At 38.4% G+C, this 20,330-nt stretch overlaps 1 protein-coding gene across 2 annotated transcripts in view; it reads left to right on the forward strand.

Moving 5' to 3' along the window:
• Positions 1–20,330, forward strand: part of SLC25A13 (solute carrier family 25 member 13) — a 139,153-nt gene that overhangs the window by 77,499 nt on the left and 41,324 nt on the right. For both annotated transcript variants that reach the window (XM_060782218.2, XM_060782220.2), the window contains 6 exons: positions 5,391–5,537; positions 10,681–10,819; positions 11,941–12,034; positions 12,181–12,265; positions 15,531–15,615; positions 16,560–16,718. In XM_060782218.2, the coding sequence (XP_060638201.2) occupies positions 5,391–5,537; positions 10,681–10,819; positions 11,941–12,034; positions 12,181–12,265; positions 15,531–15,615; positions 16,560–16,718 (709 nt within the window). The remainder of the gene's footprint in view (positions 1–5,390; positions 5,538–10,680; positions 10,820–11,940; positions 12,035–12,180; positions 12,266–15,530; positions 15,616–16,559; positions 16,719–20,330) is intronic.

Consider the following 20,330-nt stretch of genomic DNA (forward strand, 5'->3'; position numbering starts at 1 on the left):
TACAAAAATAAATAAAGATAAAATAGCTACAGGTAAAAAACATACAAAAATATCCATCTTAAAACACAGTTAAGCTATAATACTCAAACACCATTTAGTTAAAAAGTGATTTTAAAAATACTAGAGGATTTTGTGAAGGAAAAACCACAACATTTATCTAGGAAAAGCCTTTTCTTCAATGGCTGGACACTTTCCAAAACCATCCTCAACAGAAAAGCCTGTATTTGCAGGCATATGACTAACAGAGACAGGGAACTGAGAAGATCATATGAGGAGTGGAAATATTAATGGTATATCTTTCCTTCTCTTATGTGGGGCACTGGCCTTTCCTCCCCAATGTGCTGAGGACTTAGTACCATATTGTACCCACTGACTACAGTTAGGTTTTTTTTTCTTTTCCTGGAAACACTCCAAGGACCAGCAGCTGATGACCCATATATTGGCACCAATATGGACTACCACTATAATTAGCTCTTGAGATGCAACATAAGTAGATTAGATACACAAATAATTTTATATTGTGATCAGAAGTCTCAGCATTTTCACATATTCAAGGCTCCGAACGGAGATTGGAAATACAAATAATGGAAACGTACCTCCAGGACAGAGAGATATTTCCCTACTTGCCTTAAAGCCATATGTGGAACAGGAATTGCCTTGAAGCCAGCCCTCATGGACCTGGGATCAAGATACATAGCTTTTAGGCAGGTGAGGATACCAGATAACCTTCCCACATGAGTTCTTGGCATGAGATACTTATGTCAAAAACAAATATAAACCAGCCTGTATTATGAGATTTGGAGTTACTGTTCACATCTCTTAAGAAGGTTTGCTTTGAATTAAGCAAGATTTGACATTTAACCCTTTTCCTTTGATGCTATCCATGTATATGACCCAATCACCTTGTTCGGGTGTCTAGACCTTGGACCTTATAGCGATAGGAGGCCACAGTTGTCTTAGTCTGAAAATGCGCTTTATATTTCTCTTAATTGGTTCCAGGTGAGATACCATGGTGTCCTTTATTATTTTGCAAATGCATTTCCATTTGTTTGTATAGGCAGTCCCCAAGTTACAAACCAGATTGTTCCGTAGGTTTATTCTTAAGTTGAATTTGCATGTAAGTAAGAACAGGTACATTTTGAAGTGTAACTCCAGCCATATATACACATGTGGGCTTTGGATAGCATAGGGAAAGGTTAACAACTCTGTGGTGTTTCTTTTGATGTCTGTGTCCCTGTTCAGAAAATTTCACCTCACTTTCTGTCCCTGTGATAATGGGATTTTGAAAAATGTGGCTTGTTTTGGAAACAAGGGTATGTGATAAAGCTTCAGTGGAAACTCTTTTTCCCCATGATAACTCTTCGGAAACTTTGTTACAATGTCCACAACTCACTTCAAGCTTGGCACTCAGTGTGCCGCCAAAATCTTGGGCTCCGACAGCCACGTGAAATGCCTTCTCTGCCTCGGCGAAGGCCACGTTGTTGGGACTTGCCACCATTGCTTAGCCTTCACTGCTCAGGCTAGGAACTTAAAAGACATAATAATTTAATGAGTGTGTTCCATATGCCTTTAAACATAAAACCTTTATTAATTTAATTCTGTTCTTCTTTTGAGTCCCATCCCCATGGGCTGGGCAAGCCAGAAGTGCGGCTCTTAGAAACCAATAGTCTAGTTTCAAAACTAATTGAGTTTAATATGAACATGTGTGTGTGTGTGTGTGTGTAGAGAGAGAGGGAGAGGGAGAGGGAGAGAAATTTTAAGAAGAAAAAAAGCATCCTTAACATTTCTATCCAAAACATCCTCAATTCTACAATTTCCTTAAAAACTGTTAGTTTTTGAAATCCATTAAAAATTAAGATCATATAAATAGGTTACCTTTTCCTCAGATTTATTTTAGATTCTAAGTACTGGGACAGGCAAAACACTGTTAATGTAAGCAGCATCCAGAACATTTCACCCAAATGGATGGACTGTGTTGTAATGTATATGAACCTGAGTACACGAAAATGAGTCGGTCTACACTAAGCATTCATAAATGGTCCTTTTGTTCTTATATCTAAGGTAGTAAAATGGTGACCTTCTGTGTTTGTATGATCTGAGTATATCTGTTCCTGTTTAGGATAGAAATTCTAACTCATGGGAATTTATGCCAGAAGCAAATAGTAAACTGGATAAACTGGTCCTCAGATGCAGAATGACATTATTTTGGGTTTATAATAGCCTTTGCCACAAATAGACAATTAGTTCAGTGGATGGCATGTTGGATCCTTGATTAAAATGCTGCAAATCCTTTAAGCCAGTGGTTCCCAACCTTTTTTTTTTTTTTTAACCAGGGACCACTCTCCAACAAAAGGGTTATGAAGCAGTTTTTGGTCAACTTTAGATTCAATTTGGTTATTTGAGGTGCTGATTCAGAAAATTACATTGACTAGTCCACATCCTCTGTAGTTTCTGATACAGAACATATGTTATCCGGTAGTTGCCATCTGCTCGCCTCAGAAAGCCATATTTAATAAGCCTCGACACTATAAGAGAGTTTCGCGAAATCAGTTGCTCTCGTTGCAACGGAGTAATAATGGTGAGTCCGCGAACCATATTTTAGTTCTTGTGGACTACTGGTGATCCACAGACCACAGGTTGGGAACCACTGCTTTCAGCTTACATGGTGACCACGGACAAGTCACCAGCGCTCTTATTTACCTACTTTAGTTCTCAAGGTTATTGTGGGAAATATATTATTATTGTATACTGTATATACTCATGTATAAGTTGACCAAGTCAAAGACACATCTTCGGGCAAAAATTATGGATTTTTATATGATAAGCTGAGAGTCATTTTGTGGAGAGTTGAAAGCACCAATTCTGCCTCAGGGTTAGTTGCTCCTGGTGAATTTTTAAAGGAAGAAGATTTAATTTTAATTTTTACAAAAAGAAGTGTTCATATGATTGCATAAATAAAGGATTTTCTTCTACAAACAAAGAGTATTGCAGCACCGAATATGACTGAGGGTAATCTTGAAACCTTCAATTTTTGCCTGAAACTGTAACATCAGTTTTTTACATTATGTTCTACATGTGCACATTTTATGGCTTTGTTAAATAAGTTTAACTGTATGCTAGCTGGTTCTTCCGTTCTGGCTCTCTCATTGATGAAGTAATAATGCCTGTCAATGGGACCTCACAATATGCAGAAGCAGGGAAGGACTGTGTTATGTCAAATGAATGTTGATCATTTGGAAATATCAGTCATACCTGAGCCTAATCTCCCTACCTGGAAAATAAAGTGGCTTCATGAACTGTAGTAGGAAAACTAACACTGGGAAGGATTTTGTGTGTGTTTGAGAGCAAGAGCAAGAAAGAATCAAGTTGGGAGATCTTTTCATTAAGCTCTGGTGCCAGAGTTCCTGTTATCAACTGCAAATTAATTTTGTATAAACACTTATTGTGGCTTTTAGGAATTCAGACTCCCACCATCAAAGAATTGAGGCTGTTTTTAAAGTTATGTAGAGGGATTATACTACCTCCAAATGAGGGGACATTTGGCAGGCCTTTAATTTTGTATTGAAAAGCAGTTGAATTTCTTTTTCTTGCAAAGATCCTTTAACCCATACTTTTCTGAGTCCAGAAATCTATGTGGTGGCTTAGAAGGAATACCTCACAGCGTGAGTCAACTCCAGAACTGAGAAAGTTTTTTTGAACTCACATATAATTGCCCTATGCTTCTTCTATATCTGTGGGCATGATCCAGCCAGTATTTACCTGTTGGTTTCAATGTGGAGTAAGCATATGCTTGAATTCCTTTTTGTTGAAATCTGCTTAGGTCATGCCCTTTGTCTCTGATGCTCATTCTGGGAATACTTTGCACATTGTGTGTAATTTCTAACAATTACTTCCATCTCTGTAACTAGAGAAATCCATGTGGATTCCAATGTATTTATTGCCACATTGAAAAGACAATTTCCTCATTTAAATAGATGACACAGTAGAAGGACATTGCCTTTTCATAAGTTGACGCCATTGATTTGTCAACAGAGTTCCCATTCATTGAAACAGTGCACATGAGTCTTGATGTTCCCGCTAGCTATACACACACTAGAATCTGTTCTATCTCACACAGTTGGGTAATATGTATGTATGCACACAAACACGCCTTTCATTTGCAAAAGCTCTAGTTGGTCCAAGGTTTTCCGGTATTCAGAAGATACTCTTTGGATTTATTCTTTTATTGTAAAGTTAGGGGTAAAATTAATTGATTGCATTGAAACCTCTACCATCTCACCTTCTATTGTGTGCAAATGAATGTAAGCAGTGTGCTAAAATCAGTTGCTTTTCCAACTACTCGTTGAATTGGGGATTTTGTTAGTGTTGTCCTCCAATTTGGCAGTTGATTCAAATGTTCAACTTTAGTTGGGGCTAGCAATTGGATTGAGATCTGTTTGTCTCTAAGCATAATTCTGTGCATAATTCTAAGCATAAAATTACAAGATTCAATTTCATATGGAGGACCTTCATGAAAAGGAGACCCTCTCCAGTGCATGTAGCATTTCCACATCCCTTTCCATCATGGAAATTCTTATTTTTTTTTCAAAGTTCAGGGTGATGTGGAGACCCTCCAAGAGAGGATGCTCTTCCTTTCAAACTTTCAGATGCTGCATGAAGATATTAACACTAGTTTTGAGATTATCTCTACTCTGAACACTGGAATATAAATGAATTCTAGTAGATTAAGGTTCCTTATGAAAGCATATCTACATTATGTACCCAAAATGGGTTAATTATTGTGGCCTGTCATTCAGCTCTTGAGAAACCTTGAACATACTCATGCAATGAGATGAACTGAAGATCACTAAGTTCTTGTGGGTTTTTTCGGGCTATATGGCCATGTTCTAGAGGCATTTCTCCATAGCCCGAAAAAACCCACAAGAACTTAGTGATTCCAGCCATGAAAGCCTTCGACAATACATTGAACTGAAGATCTTCCATAGATTTCTTAGGTGCATTCCTAGTGTTACAGCCTACAGCAGGTATGGGCAAACTGGCCACGTGTTTTTGTAACCTTTGTTCCTCAGGCTTCTCCAGAATGTCTTTTTCGGTGCAAAAAATGGGTTAATTGAATATTCTGCAAAATTGATCTGCTTCCATCATGCACTATTTAATATTTTAAAATACCAAAAGTTTTTTTTTGGGGGGGGGGGGGGGGAGAATGATCATTTTAACAATCCATGTGGCTCCTAAAAGGTCCTAGTATTAGAAAACTGACCCTGGAAGTTTACCATCCTAAGTCTATAGGTGACGTTTATGCCCTGCAAAACAATCTTGAAAACGCAGATGATGACAAGACTCTGTCAGTAGGCTTATTTAAACATACTTAAAAAAAAAATCTTTTACAGGAAATCCAACTGGAACATGCGAAGCAAGCTTTTGTACAGAGAGATAACACACAAGCTGGAAGAGTCACTGCCATTGACTTTAGAGACATCATGGTCACAATCCGGCCTCATATGTTGACACATTTCGTTGAAGAATGTCTAGTAGCTGTAAGTTATTTACTATTTGTAGTCTTGCATAGGATCATGTCATAATTGGGGTTCCTCTTGACACAGGTATATCCAGAAGACAGAGGAGAGAAATATGCAAGATTATTTTTCTGTTCCTGTTTATTTTCTTTTTCTTTTTGGTAGTATCCATATTCCAGGCTTTGGATGCAAGAGAAAGGAGCTTACATTTAGAAACGATAAATCCATGTAGCTGTTCATGCAAAAGTTTTCCTCTCCAGAAGATCCGTGATACTATCTTCTCAGGCCCACAGTAGTAGCCAACAACCTTGAGCTGTATCTGATGACCTGTTGCACCATCAGGGTAAAACATTCTTGTGCTGTCTCAACAATCCTACTGTTCCCTGTTAGGGCAGTTATGCATGAAAGTCTTGTTTTTGGAAAGCTAATGTTCTGCTTCTGCAGAGGTTGGCAACTTCTTTAGCGCCAAGAGCTATTTCAGAGATGAACGAGAAACTCACATCTGCTTTGCATGTTTTATAAATTAACCTGCCTTTGCATGAAATTTGGCATGACATCTTTTATGGAAGCCAGTTCACTCCAAGACCTTAGCTGTAGGTCAAAGATACAATCCATGTACATTTGACCCTAACAAGAATTTTTGTGTGCCTGATAATATTTCACTTTTGGGCAGCTATTTCTGGCATGCTGAGCTGTTTTGCAGCCAGCTTGAAAATGGGCCCTGAGGTAGCCCGTATACGTCTGTTCCATGGCCTGTATTTTTCCAAACATTCCTCAACTATCTAGCATAAAGAAATAAGCAACGTTTTGGTCCCTCCATGTACCTGTTGATTAACTGTACAAATAAAACAAGTACACAAATATGAAAAATAATAAAACAAATAAAAACTATTATTACTGTCAGCCCTTCACTTTCCCTGGGTTTAGAAAAGTGGGGAAACGGAATAAAAACACCACAATTTTTTACAAGGCATTTAGGATTTTTTAGGTCCTCCCACACAGGTCTACAGTCAATTTCTGCCAGAAGTTGACCATGGAATCACACTGGAAAACTACAAATGCCTAGAAAGGTGTTCTCTCTAGGAATCTTGATGTTCTCCAGGTCATTTCTATGGTAGTTGACTGTAGAGATTCCTAGAGAAAACATATTTACCAAACAAATAAATTCTCAAAAGTGAAATTTGCAGATTTGGAAGGGCAACTGTACTATATTTTTTAATTGGTGTGAAAATGACACTCCTCCCAATTTCATTAAATGATTCTCAAGGCAGCTTTGTAATACAAAATAACAAAAAAGCCTAACTTCACATATATGCATACAATAAAAATATGGAATTCTTACCTTTTTGGACTGCAGTTCCCAGATTCCACCCACCCAGCAAGTATTGCCAGTGGAAGGAAATGTTGTGAGCTACAACCCAACAGCATCTGGAGAGCCAGATTCTGTCAGCTCTAGTTCAGAAAATGCTTCTGTGTGGTTCTACTATCTCAGGAGAATTAGTTGTGGAAACAAAACATTTTCTGTGGCAGAGAGGAGAATGGCTTAGTTCCCACCAACTGACTTTCTGATGAACCCAATGGATGATTCCAGTCTGATTGTCCCTTTGCCACAGTATTCTTCCTGGAAGGCAGGGGGTGCAGTCAAACAATGGCCCTTGGCCCTGTGGCAAAAGCCAAGAATACATTTGTTTTCACCTCTATAGTCCTGGAATAATTGACATTATTCCAGCCTCACATTCCTTTAGTTGGAAATAAATAACAAGATCTGATACAAATGTCAGAATTTTCCCACTTCTATTTTGGTGCATCTTTTGGACGGATATTTCTTTTTATTTTGTGTTCTGTATTTTTCCAAAGAGATAGAGTTTGAGATGATTATATTCTAGAGTATAAAGCTCCGAATCCCCTGCCAGCCTAACTATTGCCCATGCTGGGTGGAAGACTTGATGTCCAGAAAAGGAAGTTACACAAATTCTACAAGGGATCACTTTGTCCTCACTTTTGTTTGCATCCATGTTAGATTTACTTCCAAACAGTTTGCTAGGTGTCCGTTTCACAACCAGTAGTTCAGCAAGCTTCCAGTTGTTTTTAAGAGCTATGATAAAACAGGCAGGATAACTATTCTGTGCTATATTGTATTCTTTGGAAAATTGTCTCTCACCAAGTTACATTTAGATGAAGGAAGACAATGATAAATAGGTTTCAGGATTATGTTGCATTATAGCTATAGTGTGCATATTTCACCAGTATAATACAGAGCATTCTGTTTTTGGTGATGTATTTACAGAGATAATGCTGAAATTGGAGGATGGTTTAATTGGAGTTGGGAAACCCTTTGATAGATAAAGCAGAAAGATGTTGAAATACTAACTTGTAGCAAGTGAATTCCAAATTCTGTGAAAATATTTAGCTTTGCAAGAAGTCTTGGATTATTGTATACTTGTTTATTTATCAGCATCAACCTGTACTTAGTTTCTTGAAGGATTTGGAGGCTTGTTTAAAACCCTTTTTACATAGCTTTGTTTTGTTCTCAATCCTATTTATTACAGATTTTGTCAAATAAATCACTACCTCTCCTTTATAATGCTTTGCTTCTTAGGGCTAGTACCATAGCAACCACATAATACATTATCAAAATGATTCTATCCCTGTCCTGAATTTTGTGAGGACAAAAATGCTTGGCTAACAGTGTCACTTGGGGAAAATCTACACAAGGTTGAAAATGCCCTTTTTATTACAAAATGTTTGCAGATTCCTAAGTCCAGATCCTCAATTCTTCAGACCATATTATCCAATTCAGAGTTGAATAGACTCCATGACCTCCACACAATGCATTGGGTACATTTTCCCAAACACAACCTTGTCTTACATTTTAAAAAGTTGAAGGATGATCCACACCTTCCCTGCATTTTGGGCCAGTGTAAACAGTTGGGCTGTTTCCAAATCAGAATCATCTGCAGGCGTTTGCATAGTCATCCCATTTTCTGACCTTATAGGTGACTACTGAGCATGAAAACAGTAGTGGTCACCACTCAGCACCTGTAGGGACAATAGTTGGAGTGACAAAGCTATTAGAGAAAGAAGGATGACATCAGGGAGTGATTCCTCCTTTCCCCCCTACCCTCTTTGGTGTTGTTATGTTGTTCTAGCTATCGTGAATGAGTGGTGACCACTGCCATTATTGTGCCCAGTGGTTGCTTCTAAGACTAAATGGACAGGAACAATAAGAGAGGCAGTCCAGATCCACTGAACTGGTTCCAGTGCTGCTGGGCCATGCAGACTCCATCCTGCTGCTGGACTGGCTCAGGGCCACATAGTTTGAACACCCACCATTCCCCAAGCCAGGTTGGCAGCTGTCTCTCTGGACTTTGGCAATGTTGATCTTGAGTAGCCCACTCTGGACACTCTGGTAGAAGATACTCCACTCTGAATCAGCATTGCCATTTCTAGCTTATGGAGATTACCCCTTTCTATTCTTAGGGGCTAAACCTGACAAAAAAAGAATCACCCCCCCCCCCTCCCAATTATTTCCCTGTAATCCATTTTTTTGTCCTTTTCACCATAGTTTGTGCTTGAGTCTGGATTCATTTTTGTTCCTGCATCAACTGCAGAGTTTGTTTGAGTGAACTACCAATATTTTCTCCCCCTTCCCCATCCCCCAGCTCATTCCACCTCATAATATTGGCCTTAGACTTGAATGGGGAATGCCGAGGTTCTATGTGTTTCAGCAAGGACAAGGGGGGTACAGAGGTGCTGAATGAAAGGCAAAGTATGTTATGACCATGCTGCTTATGGTTGAGTTTTCTGTTTTTCTACTTCCTTCCTGCCAATAAGTGGACTTAGGTCACTTATCAGGATTTGACTAAATAGTAGCCTAGGTTGCATTCTTGTTGATTTTTAATTTAAGGGACTCAGAGGACAAAGTAAGTAAGGACTTCCATCACTTACAGTCAAAGGGCTGGGTTAGATGGACTAGTGACCTTCAAGACTTGGAATCTTTACTTTTCAAAAGGGAATTCTGGCTTTTGTATTTTTTTTAATGTAATGCTTCTGATGTTTCTTGACTCAGTGTAAAACAAATCCATGCAATGGCCATGACGTTCCAAGTATAATGGGAGAATGTTATAGAGAGGAAGTGTCAGATGACTCATTCTGAAAGAATTCAATTCACTTGGCATTTGCAGCATATCAGTCAATATATATATATGTATGTATGTACGTATGTATATGTATATATATCAAGCTTTATATATACAGCCAGTTTTGCCTATTGCATGCATGCAATTTAAATCTTTTGCATGCTATTTTAATGAGCATAACTTTTACCCAAGCAATAGTCACTGGACTTGTTGCTCCTACTTATGTTTTTATTCATCATTGCCCCCCTCCAATGTTTTAAAATTTATGGCAGTCTGTGGGCAAAATGGTCTGATGTGCTATGCAGAGGAGGGAAAACCCATAATAACACTCTCCTTTTCAAAATTAGTCATTTGGGTCTCTCAAAGAGATTTGGAAGATTTCTTTCCAATACAACGTTCTCCTTCAGGGGAATGGAATATGAGCATTTTAAAGATAAGATTTTTGATTATTTTAGGGAACTGATTGAGAGAGCCAACTTCGAGCTGCCTTAAGAGAAGATTTCACTTCGGGCTCTAAGTGTTATTGGTGTTTTCTAGATTTAAATATTAAAATGGTCCCATGTTTTCCATCCATAGTTAATTTTTTCAGTTTCCACCCCTCCCAACTCAGACATTAATATCCTTGGCATTTTTAAGCCTTTGAGATTTGCTCATTAGACGAAATAAAGCAACTTATAAAACATTTTCGACTGCAACAGTATTGAAACTTGAACTCTGTAAATTACCACTGGCCATGTTGTTATAATCCTGCATATGTATTTGTTTAGGTTTCACTGGAATAGGGGGAGCAGCTTGCATGATGGTCATGATTAGCTTCTGTAACTTAAGAATCTATTATAGGTTTTTTTCCCATTTTGCATTTTTAAAATCCCTTGCTGCTTCTATTACTGTTTTTAAAACTAACGATGTTTCCAATGTATTTCTCCTCCCCGAACCCCAGTGTTCAAGTTGTGTGATTAAAAACGAAACCCAGCTAACATGACCTTTTTCTGTCCTTACTTTCCTCATCACATTCTTCGTTCTAGGCTGCCGGAGGTACCACTTCCCACCAAGTCAGCTTTTCCTATTTTAATGGATTTAATACTCTTCTTAATAACATGGAACTCATTAGAAAAATCTATACTACTCTGGCTGGTCATAGAACAGACGTGGAAGTTACTAAAGGTTAGTTTAAATAAGGTTTTGAACTTCCTCTGTGAAAATTCAGCCAATTTCAGGATAACAGTGAAATCATCTTCATCATCATCATCTTTATTTGATTCCACAAAAAGTTGGACTCTAAACAGCTTACTAATTAAAACAGTATATGTTGACACTGGTAAAAATAATGATCCCATTATTTTTTGTGTGTTTGTTTGTGTGTTTTCATGTCTCTAGCTTTTTCATTTGGTCTATTACAGTTATTGGGGGGGGGGGGTGTTCTACCTCTGGTTAATAATAATAATAATAATAATAATAAAAACTTTATTTATATCCCACCATGATCTTCCCAAAGGGACCCGGGGCAGCTTACAAAGGCACTCCAGGGTGCATGTATAACATATAACAGGTAAAAACGGTACATAAGTTTAAAAAGTCACCTAAAATTAAAACAACAACCCCTGTCAACACATATTGCATAAAATCAAAATAATACAGTTTTAAAAACAACAGTAGATAAAACTAGTTGCCATCAATTCACAAAGCCTTAAGGTCAGGATAGAACGAGAAGTCAATGTTAAGGCGTTGTAAAGTCTTCAAAAACTTCCTAGGATCTGTGCCAAATTGGCAGCCTATTAAAGTGACCTTCAAGGGTATTTGAAAAATTCCATAAACTTGTATTGGCATTGCAGTAAGCTGATCTACAAGCTTGGAACAAGATGTTATCAGGCTCTATCTAACCGCTTTTTTAGAGAACTCACTCTGTAGTGCCAGCCCTTCATTAATGCAACCTACTGGGACACACATGCAAGCACACTTCCACATCCCTGTCTCCTTCTCTCCCTCCACCCCCCTCCCCGGACCCACAACTGATTGATACCGTATGTCAAATATCCTAAATCTGGCTGTTAGCACTAAGCTAGGAGGCTAGACTGTTTCTCCTATTTGCATGATGGATAGAGTATTTAAAATCCACATTTACACAGTGGCAGGAGTGCTATTTGTGGTATTTTTCCTTCTTCCCTTGCAGCATATTGGTTTCATGCTATCGGTTGGTGATTCTGGGATATTTGTGGATAACTTTCAGTGTTGTTTGATTAGTTTCCCCTTCTGTATTCCCCACCCCACCCCTTCTTTTGTTGTAGAGGAGTTTGCTCTGGCAGCTCAGAAATTTGGCCAGGTTACACCCATGGAAGTTAACATCTTGTTCCAGTTAGCAGATTTATATGAGCCACGGGGGTAAGTTTGAAAATTACTCTTTTTTCCCCACTTGCTATGGAAAAAAAGGAAGCAAACACCAGGACAGCACAAAATATTACCTACCATTGTAAGATAACTTAGCTTTCCCTAGTAATTTCATTTTTGTGATCTTGTTGTATCCTCAGACGCATGACAATGGCTGACATTGAAAGAATTGCGCCTTTGGAGGAAGGCACGTTGCCTTACAACCTCGCTGAAGCCCAGAGACAGGTGAGATGTGTGGGAAGAGTCATGGTGCATTCTTTGCCGTGTTCCAGTCCTTCCAGTCATTAAGATCTTGGAGCCCTTGGAATTATTACACTTAAAGGTCAACAACTTCTTTGTGAATTAAATATTAAAAACGGTGATTTAAACTTTTACAGAAATTTTCGTTAGCATTTCACTCAGATGGAGAACAAAAAGAGCGTGGGATGGCATGTGTGCACTTGTATGTTTACTTTCTCTGTTCTATTTAAAATATTTAAAATATGATTCCCTGATAAAAATGATTACCAAAAAAAAATCACGCTTTCAGTTTAACCATTAGTTTGAAGCGGTTGGAATATTCATTCATTTACTCAACTGGTTCAGTCCTCCATGATTTTGCCTTGGAATATTTTTAATGTAGGAAAATATATTCCTCAGTTTATGCTGGGCATGTCAACATGCATCCAGTGTATCAAGTGAAAGTATTACAGGTTTACATAAGATGTTCAGTTCTTTAAAGTACCACCCTCTATATACCTTCTCAGGAGTAAGTCACATTGAGTCTGACACCTAGGTGCAATCATAGATTTTACTGTCTTCTTGTTGTATTCTGTCTTGAGCTGTATATTGAAATGAGTGATGGTTTTGTTTAGTCTGTCATAATAGTTTGAAATCTTTTAAGATCATGGAGAAAAACCAAGAACTGCTGCTGGCCTTTAAAAAATGTTTGTTTTTAAATGTTTGCGGAATGGGAATCTGGAAAGTGATGTGGTGTAAAAAAGACGAAAAAAGAGAGACTTCGCCAGCTTTCAAAAACTTTTTATGGGTCTCTTTCCTATATTGGAAAACTGGCATAGGCCTGGGTGTAGCTCTTGTTTTTCTAAAGCTATCACTTAAGTCAAACCAAGTTATGTATGTTGAGAGCTGGAGGGTTTTCCCCTCGCTCTCGGTACTCTGGGTCTGTGCAGAGACGCCAGTTTGACCACAATGAGTTGATGCAGGCTACATTTTTGGGTCTAATAGGCCTCAAGCCAGGCCTTCCTCACTTGGCTGCCTTCTATCCTGCCCCTCCTCCCACCCAACACCACCCTACAACAGCATTTCTTTAGCCTTGATTTAAGAACTACTGTGTTAGGACAATACATTTTTATTAGCTCACTCATAAAATCTGCCTCAGAGATTACTTAAAGAGGTTGGACTGAAGCTATCATAGAGACTTTGCACATGTTTAGCGTTATGTCTTAGCATTGGCTTCCAGACTCTTCACGCAATACGAAAGCCCTATAGATAACAATACTTTATTGTCACAACTCCTGCATGGAAAAGAAACTTGGGAATGAGAGTGTTTCTCCAATTGTAGTTCCAAATAGTCCCAGGCAACTTGTAGGTCAGTGATTTCTTGAAATGCCACACATTCCCATCTTTAATGCAAATGCTCTTTACATCCCTGATATAAATGCTCCAGCTTGGGTCCTGTAAACCGAGCACTAGGAATATCTTTGAGCATAAAGCAGGTGGCACACACTACAGCGGTTTCTTGAGCAAATTAGCACACAGTTTGAAACAGGCCATTCCTTGTGTTTTTCTTCTGTTCTCCTTGAGACTTGATGGCTGAAATCCAGCAGTTCTTTTTTGAGCGTAATGAGAACCTTGCATATGCAGTAAGGTTTCTCCTCTCTTCCTCCTAACAAGGCCCTTTACAAATGGCGAGGAAGGATTATAGCTCATTGATAAACCACATGCTTTGCATTCATATGGGCTTCTCTTGGTTGAGCAGGGAAAGATGGATGTCTCAAACCCCTAGATGATGACAAGCTAGATGGACCATGTATAAGATAGCTTTCTGCTAGAATCAGAGCTCAGAAGACCAGAAACCAAAGCTACTATAATCATATTAAAGCCAGAACTCAGGAAGATTACTTTTTAGTTAAGAACAGATTCTGAGAGTTGTAGTGAAAAAGAAGAGGAAGAAATAACTTTCCCAAACTATGGTCAGGCCTGCTTTCACCGTGATAGGTATTTCAGCTAATAATTACAATTTTGGTGAAACAAATTTCAAACAGCATTTAAAATTGCAATTCTGTGTGTTTTCAGAATGTTCTTAATTAATTAATTAATTAATTAACCACATTTGTACCCTGTCCTTCTCAACCCTGAAGGGGACTCAGAGCGGCCTTACACATTGGCAATGATTCAATCCCATAAAAAACATACAATTAAATACACAATTATATTAAAACCAAAAATTAAAACATCTAAACAATTAAATCAATTATAAAAATCACATTATTACAACTAATACAACTGAAACAAGTAGAGTTAATGTTCTTCTCGAAAATTCTTTTTTGGCCCTGGTTTAATTTAGATGTTTATGCTTTATTTATAGTAAATTAAGATTGAATGGTACAATAAAATTAGTCATATAGTTTACTTTTTAAATGCAAGAAGCCTCAGATATTTTTCTTCTCTATTTTCCTAGTTCATATGGATTAAAAAGATCCTGCAAACTTTCAGTATCCGAGGTTTTTCTTATATCTACTATCAGTGACAATTCAGGCTGACATAGCAAAAAGTAATGATAGAAAGAATTTCGTTTATTTTATTATATGCACCTTACTATTCTGAGTGGGGCTGATCTTGCCTGATTCCAGAAGCTAAACAGGATCATGGCTGATTAGTTCCTGGAAGAGAGATCACCAGGTAATACCAGGGATCTCCAGGTATTAGGCAATAATCCTGTCTGAAAACGTGGAGAGCTATGTCACAGTTGGCAATACTTGGCTGGATAGACCAACGCTCCGACTTAATATAAAGCAGCTTCTCCTGTGCCAATATAACTAGCACAAGTTTATCTTTGTTTTAAAGAGATGCAGTTTGGAGAAGGAATATTTTTTTTCTTAATCTTAAAACCTGCCTTGGCATTCAAAAATTTACTTAGGGAAGATGAAAACAGTCCATATGCAAAGACAAACATCCAAAATATCTCAATCTCATTTTTATGCACAACTTATTGCACTACATGTCTAAGGATGCTTACTACCTGAGTGGTAGATACATTTTAGCAGTCATGCATGTGATATGATGTCCTCTTTCTGTGAATTGAATTGATATTATAATACAGTGAACAAATATGTAACTGCAGTATTTGTAAAATCCAAGCTTTGTTTTTTTTTTTTTGTACCCAGTTACTTTAGGCTGTTGTATTCAGTTTTAGAAAATGTTAGTCTGACTCTTGTCATCTTTTTTCTTCCATTCTCCCAAATTTTCTCCCTACATGGCCTACTTGTAGAAAGGTCCAGGTGATGTGTCCAGGCCTATTCTTGTCCAAATAGCAGAATCTGCATACAGATTTGCCCTTGGTTCAGTTGCTGGAGGTTAGTGGAGTGCTTGCGTTTGTGATTTGCTTTCCCTCCCCTCCCCTACATAAAGAAGGTTATAGCCATAATTGGAAAAGTTCTCTTTTTTAGACTACAGCTTGCAGAATTCCCCACCTGGCATGGCCACTGGGTTTTCTTGGGGATGGTGAGTTCTGGGCCATGGAGAAAATGGCAGGAAATTGGCAACCTTCCCTTCATTCGGTTGCTGTGAGTTTTCCGGGCTGTATGGTCATGTCCCAGAAGCATTCTCTCCTGACGTATCACCCACATCAATGGCAGGCATCCTCAGAGGTTGTGAGATATGTCTGCCATAGATATGCATGAAATGTCATGAAAGAATGTTTCTGGAACATATCCATATAGCCCAGAAAATTCACAGCAACTCAGTGATTCTGGCCATGAAAACCTTCAACAACATATATTGTTGAGTAGAAAGGAGAAATGTTTTTCAAATGGGGAGATCAGAACCTGGAAAAGTTATCTTTTACGTTGTGATTCCCAGCATCCCTCCAGCTAGCATAGCCAGTAAGTAGCCAGAGCTCAACTCAAAAGTCTGCAGAGCTTCATGAAAGACATATAGGGCACCTTGCTCATCCAATAAAAATATTTTAACTTGAATGCCTCATTTAAACTTCTGGCCAGAAATTGTAGAATCATAAACAGAGCAGGGAAAAGTTATTTCATTTTGATTACAACCCTCAGGATTCCCCAGCCTTCATGGCCAGTAGCTTTTCAGGCTGGGAGATTTGGGATATTGTAGTCACAACAAGTAAATGTTTCCAAGTCCTGTGAATATTCTTGTTGGACGTGCGTAGGCATTCCTGCAAATATTTACAGGACTGTGGTGTAGGCATATAACACTATTTTCAGAATGAACCTGATATAATGAAACTAGACTAAAAAAAGACATTTCTATTTGTTTGTTTGACACTTAACATTAGCTGTTGGAGCTACTGCAGTATACCCCATTGATCTGGTGAAAACTCGGATGCAGAACCAACGCTCCACTGGGTCATTTATTGGGGAGCTGATGTACAAGAACAGTTTTGATTGCTTTAAGAAAGTGCTACGTTATGAAGGATTCTTTGGTCTCTACAGAGGTTCGTATTCAAAATTCTCTTACTTGAATATGAGATTTGCTGTCTGTTTGCCTATCTGTATGTATGTTTTTTAATCTTGATTTAGAGCGGGCATTGCTCACATTGTATAAGCTTGCTTTGCAGAATCTGAATATGAGTTTGATTGTAAACCCTGTGATGCATTCACCTTAGTGTCGCCATAAAATATGCTGCTGTTTTTGATCACAGACTGTTTTTTGCACAGTTTCTTTAGAAGCAACTTACCTGCTAGCAGTTAAAAAGAGTGAAAGTTGTTGCCTTGTTTTTCATGCATCTAAATGCTCTTGTAGCTTGTTTGGATGAAGTTTTGACAGGTGATTTCTATTTAGTAGAGCTTTATAGCAAACAAAGCTTTGAAGAAAACATCTGTTTGATTAGATATACAATATAATTTATTCTATACTAATTCCTGGCTCCTTTTTTAAAAAGCCACACTTTGATGCTTTCAGGATGTTGGCTTTTACACCATTATATTTGTTGTTCACTGTTCCTTTATGCTGTAGGGTTCACAAGGAATTGATAATGCTACCTAAACATAAAGTCAGGTCTGGCATTTGGAACAAATGCCTGTGTTTAGGGTATATGATAATAATAATTATTATCATCACCCCCACCACCACCACCACCATCATCATCATCATCATCTTTATTTCTATCCCACCCCATCTCCCTGAAAGGACTCGGGGTGGCTCACAACATGAGTAAAACACAATAAACAATATATACAGTAGAGTCTCGCTTATCCAGCCTTCACTCATCCAAAGTTCTGTATTATCCAATGCAATCTGCCTCCCGCCTGGATCCACAGCTGTTTCAATACATTGCAATGTTTTGGTGCTAAATTCGTAAATACAGTAATTACTATATAACATTACTGTGTATTGAATTGCTTTTACTGTCGATTTGTTGTAAAACATGATGTTTTGTGCTTAATTTGTAAAATCATAATGTAATTTGACTTTTAATAGGCTTTTCCTTCATCCCTCCTTATTATCCAACATTTTCGCTTATCCAACGTTCTGCCAGCCTATTTATGTTGGATAAGAGAGACTCTACAGTACAAAGTAAATTACAAATTAATAAGGAAAACCAATAAAATAACAATTAAACAATAAAAACATCAAATACATTTAAAACATAATGGTTCTAACAGATTAAATAAGCTACTTAAAAGCCAAAATGCCCAAGTGTATCCATAAATACAAAGACCTCATCCACATTAAGAGTTACTAATCATTTTCAAAGGCCAAGGCTTTTAAGTCCTTCTTGAAAATCATGAGGGTGGTTGGTTATCTTATCTCCCTGGGGAGGATGTTCCAGAGCTGCGGGGGAGGGGGCATTATTAAGAAGGCCCTCTCCCTCATCCCCACCAGCCTTGCTTGTGATGGAGGCGGGATTGAGAGGAGGGCCTCCCCAGCCGATCTTGACACTTGAACAGGTTCATAAAGGGTGACAACTGGGAAAACTTTGGATCCCACTTTTTAACAATTTCCAACATTAGATCTCCAACTTGGAAGGGAAGGAGTGATATTTACCTTTTGTTCTAGGGATAGGGGCAGAACATCAGAGTCAGATCATTCTCTCTGAACCTTTGGAGATCTATGATACCCTTAAGTGCCTTTCCTGGGTGCAAAGAGTTGCACCCAAAGTGCTATACTTGTGTTCTGTTTGCAAGATGTAGATTAACCTACTCTGCAGTGACAAAGATCAATGAGAGAAATACTATTTAAATGACACAAGAAAAATAGTCATGTTAGCAGGCATTGCCAAACTTTAGCCCTCCAGGTGTTTTGGACTTACAACTCCCACAATTCCTAACAGCAAGTAGGATGTTAGGAATTGTGGGAGTTGAAGTCCAAAACAACTGGAGGGCTGAAATTTGCCCATGCCTGTGTTAGAGAATTTAACATTGTTCGTATTATCAACATGTGTTACTCTCCTAGCAGCTTTTAAAGCATTTTACTGTTACACTTTTATTGGCAATCAATGATACCTATGAACATCCAAAATGATTTACTTCTTGAATGTTAATTTATTACATCGACCCATTTTTCTGTTACTGTTTGCCTGTCCATTATAGTGGTATCTCAACATGGAGGGAAGACTCCCCTTGTAGTTAGCAGCACACCTTCTAATCCTAGGAAGGGGCACACCTGACATAAAAATCAAAGGTATTAGTAAGCACTCCTGACAGTTGCACCTACCTTGATGGAATTTGGAGTGATGGAATCAGAATTACACCTAAGCTGTGAACACAAATCTTTCAGGGAGAATGTAACCCCCACCCAGGACTGGTTTCCACACCTCCAAACCCAGTTCAGGACTCTTGACAGTCTAGATTTAATTTCAGTTTGTTTTCTTCTAATAGCACATTACATATCCCAGGCATTCATTCAGAATTTGCTGACTTTAGGTGTTATCATACCTTGGTATGATCCCTCCCAGCATTTCATTTTAAACAACACTGGGGGCAGGGGGAGGAGGTGAATGGCACCTTATGATATCCAATTATAACTATGTCGACTCGGTATCCTCCTCTGAAACCCGATTTGAAATGGGTCTAGGGTTCTCAACCTTCCTAATGCCACGGCCCCTTAATACAGTTCTTCAGGTTGTGGTGACCCCCAACCTTAAATTTATTTTCATTGCTATTTCCTAACTGTAATTTTGCTACTGTTATGTATTGTAATTTAAATATCTGATATGCAGGATGTATTTCCTTTCACTGGACCAAATTTGGCACCAATACCCAATTCGCCCAAATTTGAATACTTGTGGGGTTGGGGGAGGTGGATTGATTTTTTCATTTGGGAGTTGTAGTTGCTGGGATTTATAGTTCACCTACAATAAAAGAGTATTCTGAACTCCACCAATGATGGAATTTAAGCAAACTTTGCACACAGAACTCCCATGATCAACAGAAAGTACTTGAAGGGTTTGGTAAGAATTGACATTGAGTTTTGAAGTTGTAGTTCTCCTACATCCAGAGAACACTTTGGACTCAAACAATGATGAATCTTGGCATGAACTTGGCACAAATACTCAATATGTCCAAATATGAACACTGGTGGAGTTTGGATTAGGGGGAAATAGACCTTGACACTGGGGAGTTGTAGTTGCTGTGATTTGTAGTTCACCTACAATCAAAGAACATTCTGAACCCCAGCAATGACAGAATTGGGCCAAACTTCCCACACAGAACCCTCATGACCTACAGAAAATACTGTGTTTTCTGATGGTCTTGGGTGACCCCTCTGACACTCCCTTGTGTCCCTGTCCCGCCCAGGAGTCCTGACCACCAGGTTGAGAAAGGCTGCTCTGGGAAGTATATGCCATCCTAGACTGCCTGGATTTGGAAGGCAACTACCCTCTCAATCACCTATAATTAATTGTGAAAGCTGTCATCAAAACTGGTTCCAAGCACAATTTAAATAATAAGACAAACTCAACTGTTTCAAAAAAAAAAGGGTTTGGAGAACTCTTATTTGGACTCCCATCTCCCAGTATTCCAAAAGAATAATTTTTGGAAAATGTAGGTTTTGACTGCATTAGAATTCTGACTATGTGGCTATCTAGGGATTATGAGAACTGCGA

The sequence above is a fragment of the Anolis sagrei genome, chromosome 6 (assembly GCF_037176765.1).
Source record: "Anolis sagrei isolate rAnoSag1 chromosome 6, rAnoSag1.mat, whole genome shotgun sequence".
Taxonomy (NCBI): Eukaryota; Metazoa; Chordata; class Lepidosauria; order Squamata; family Dactyloidae; genus Anolis; species Anolis sagrei.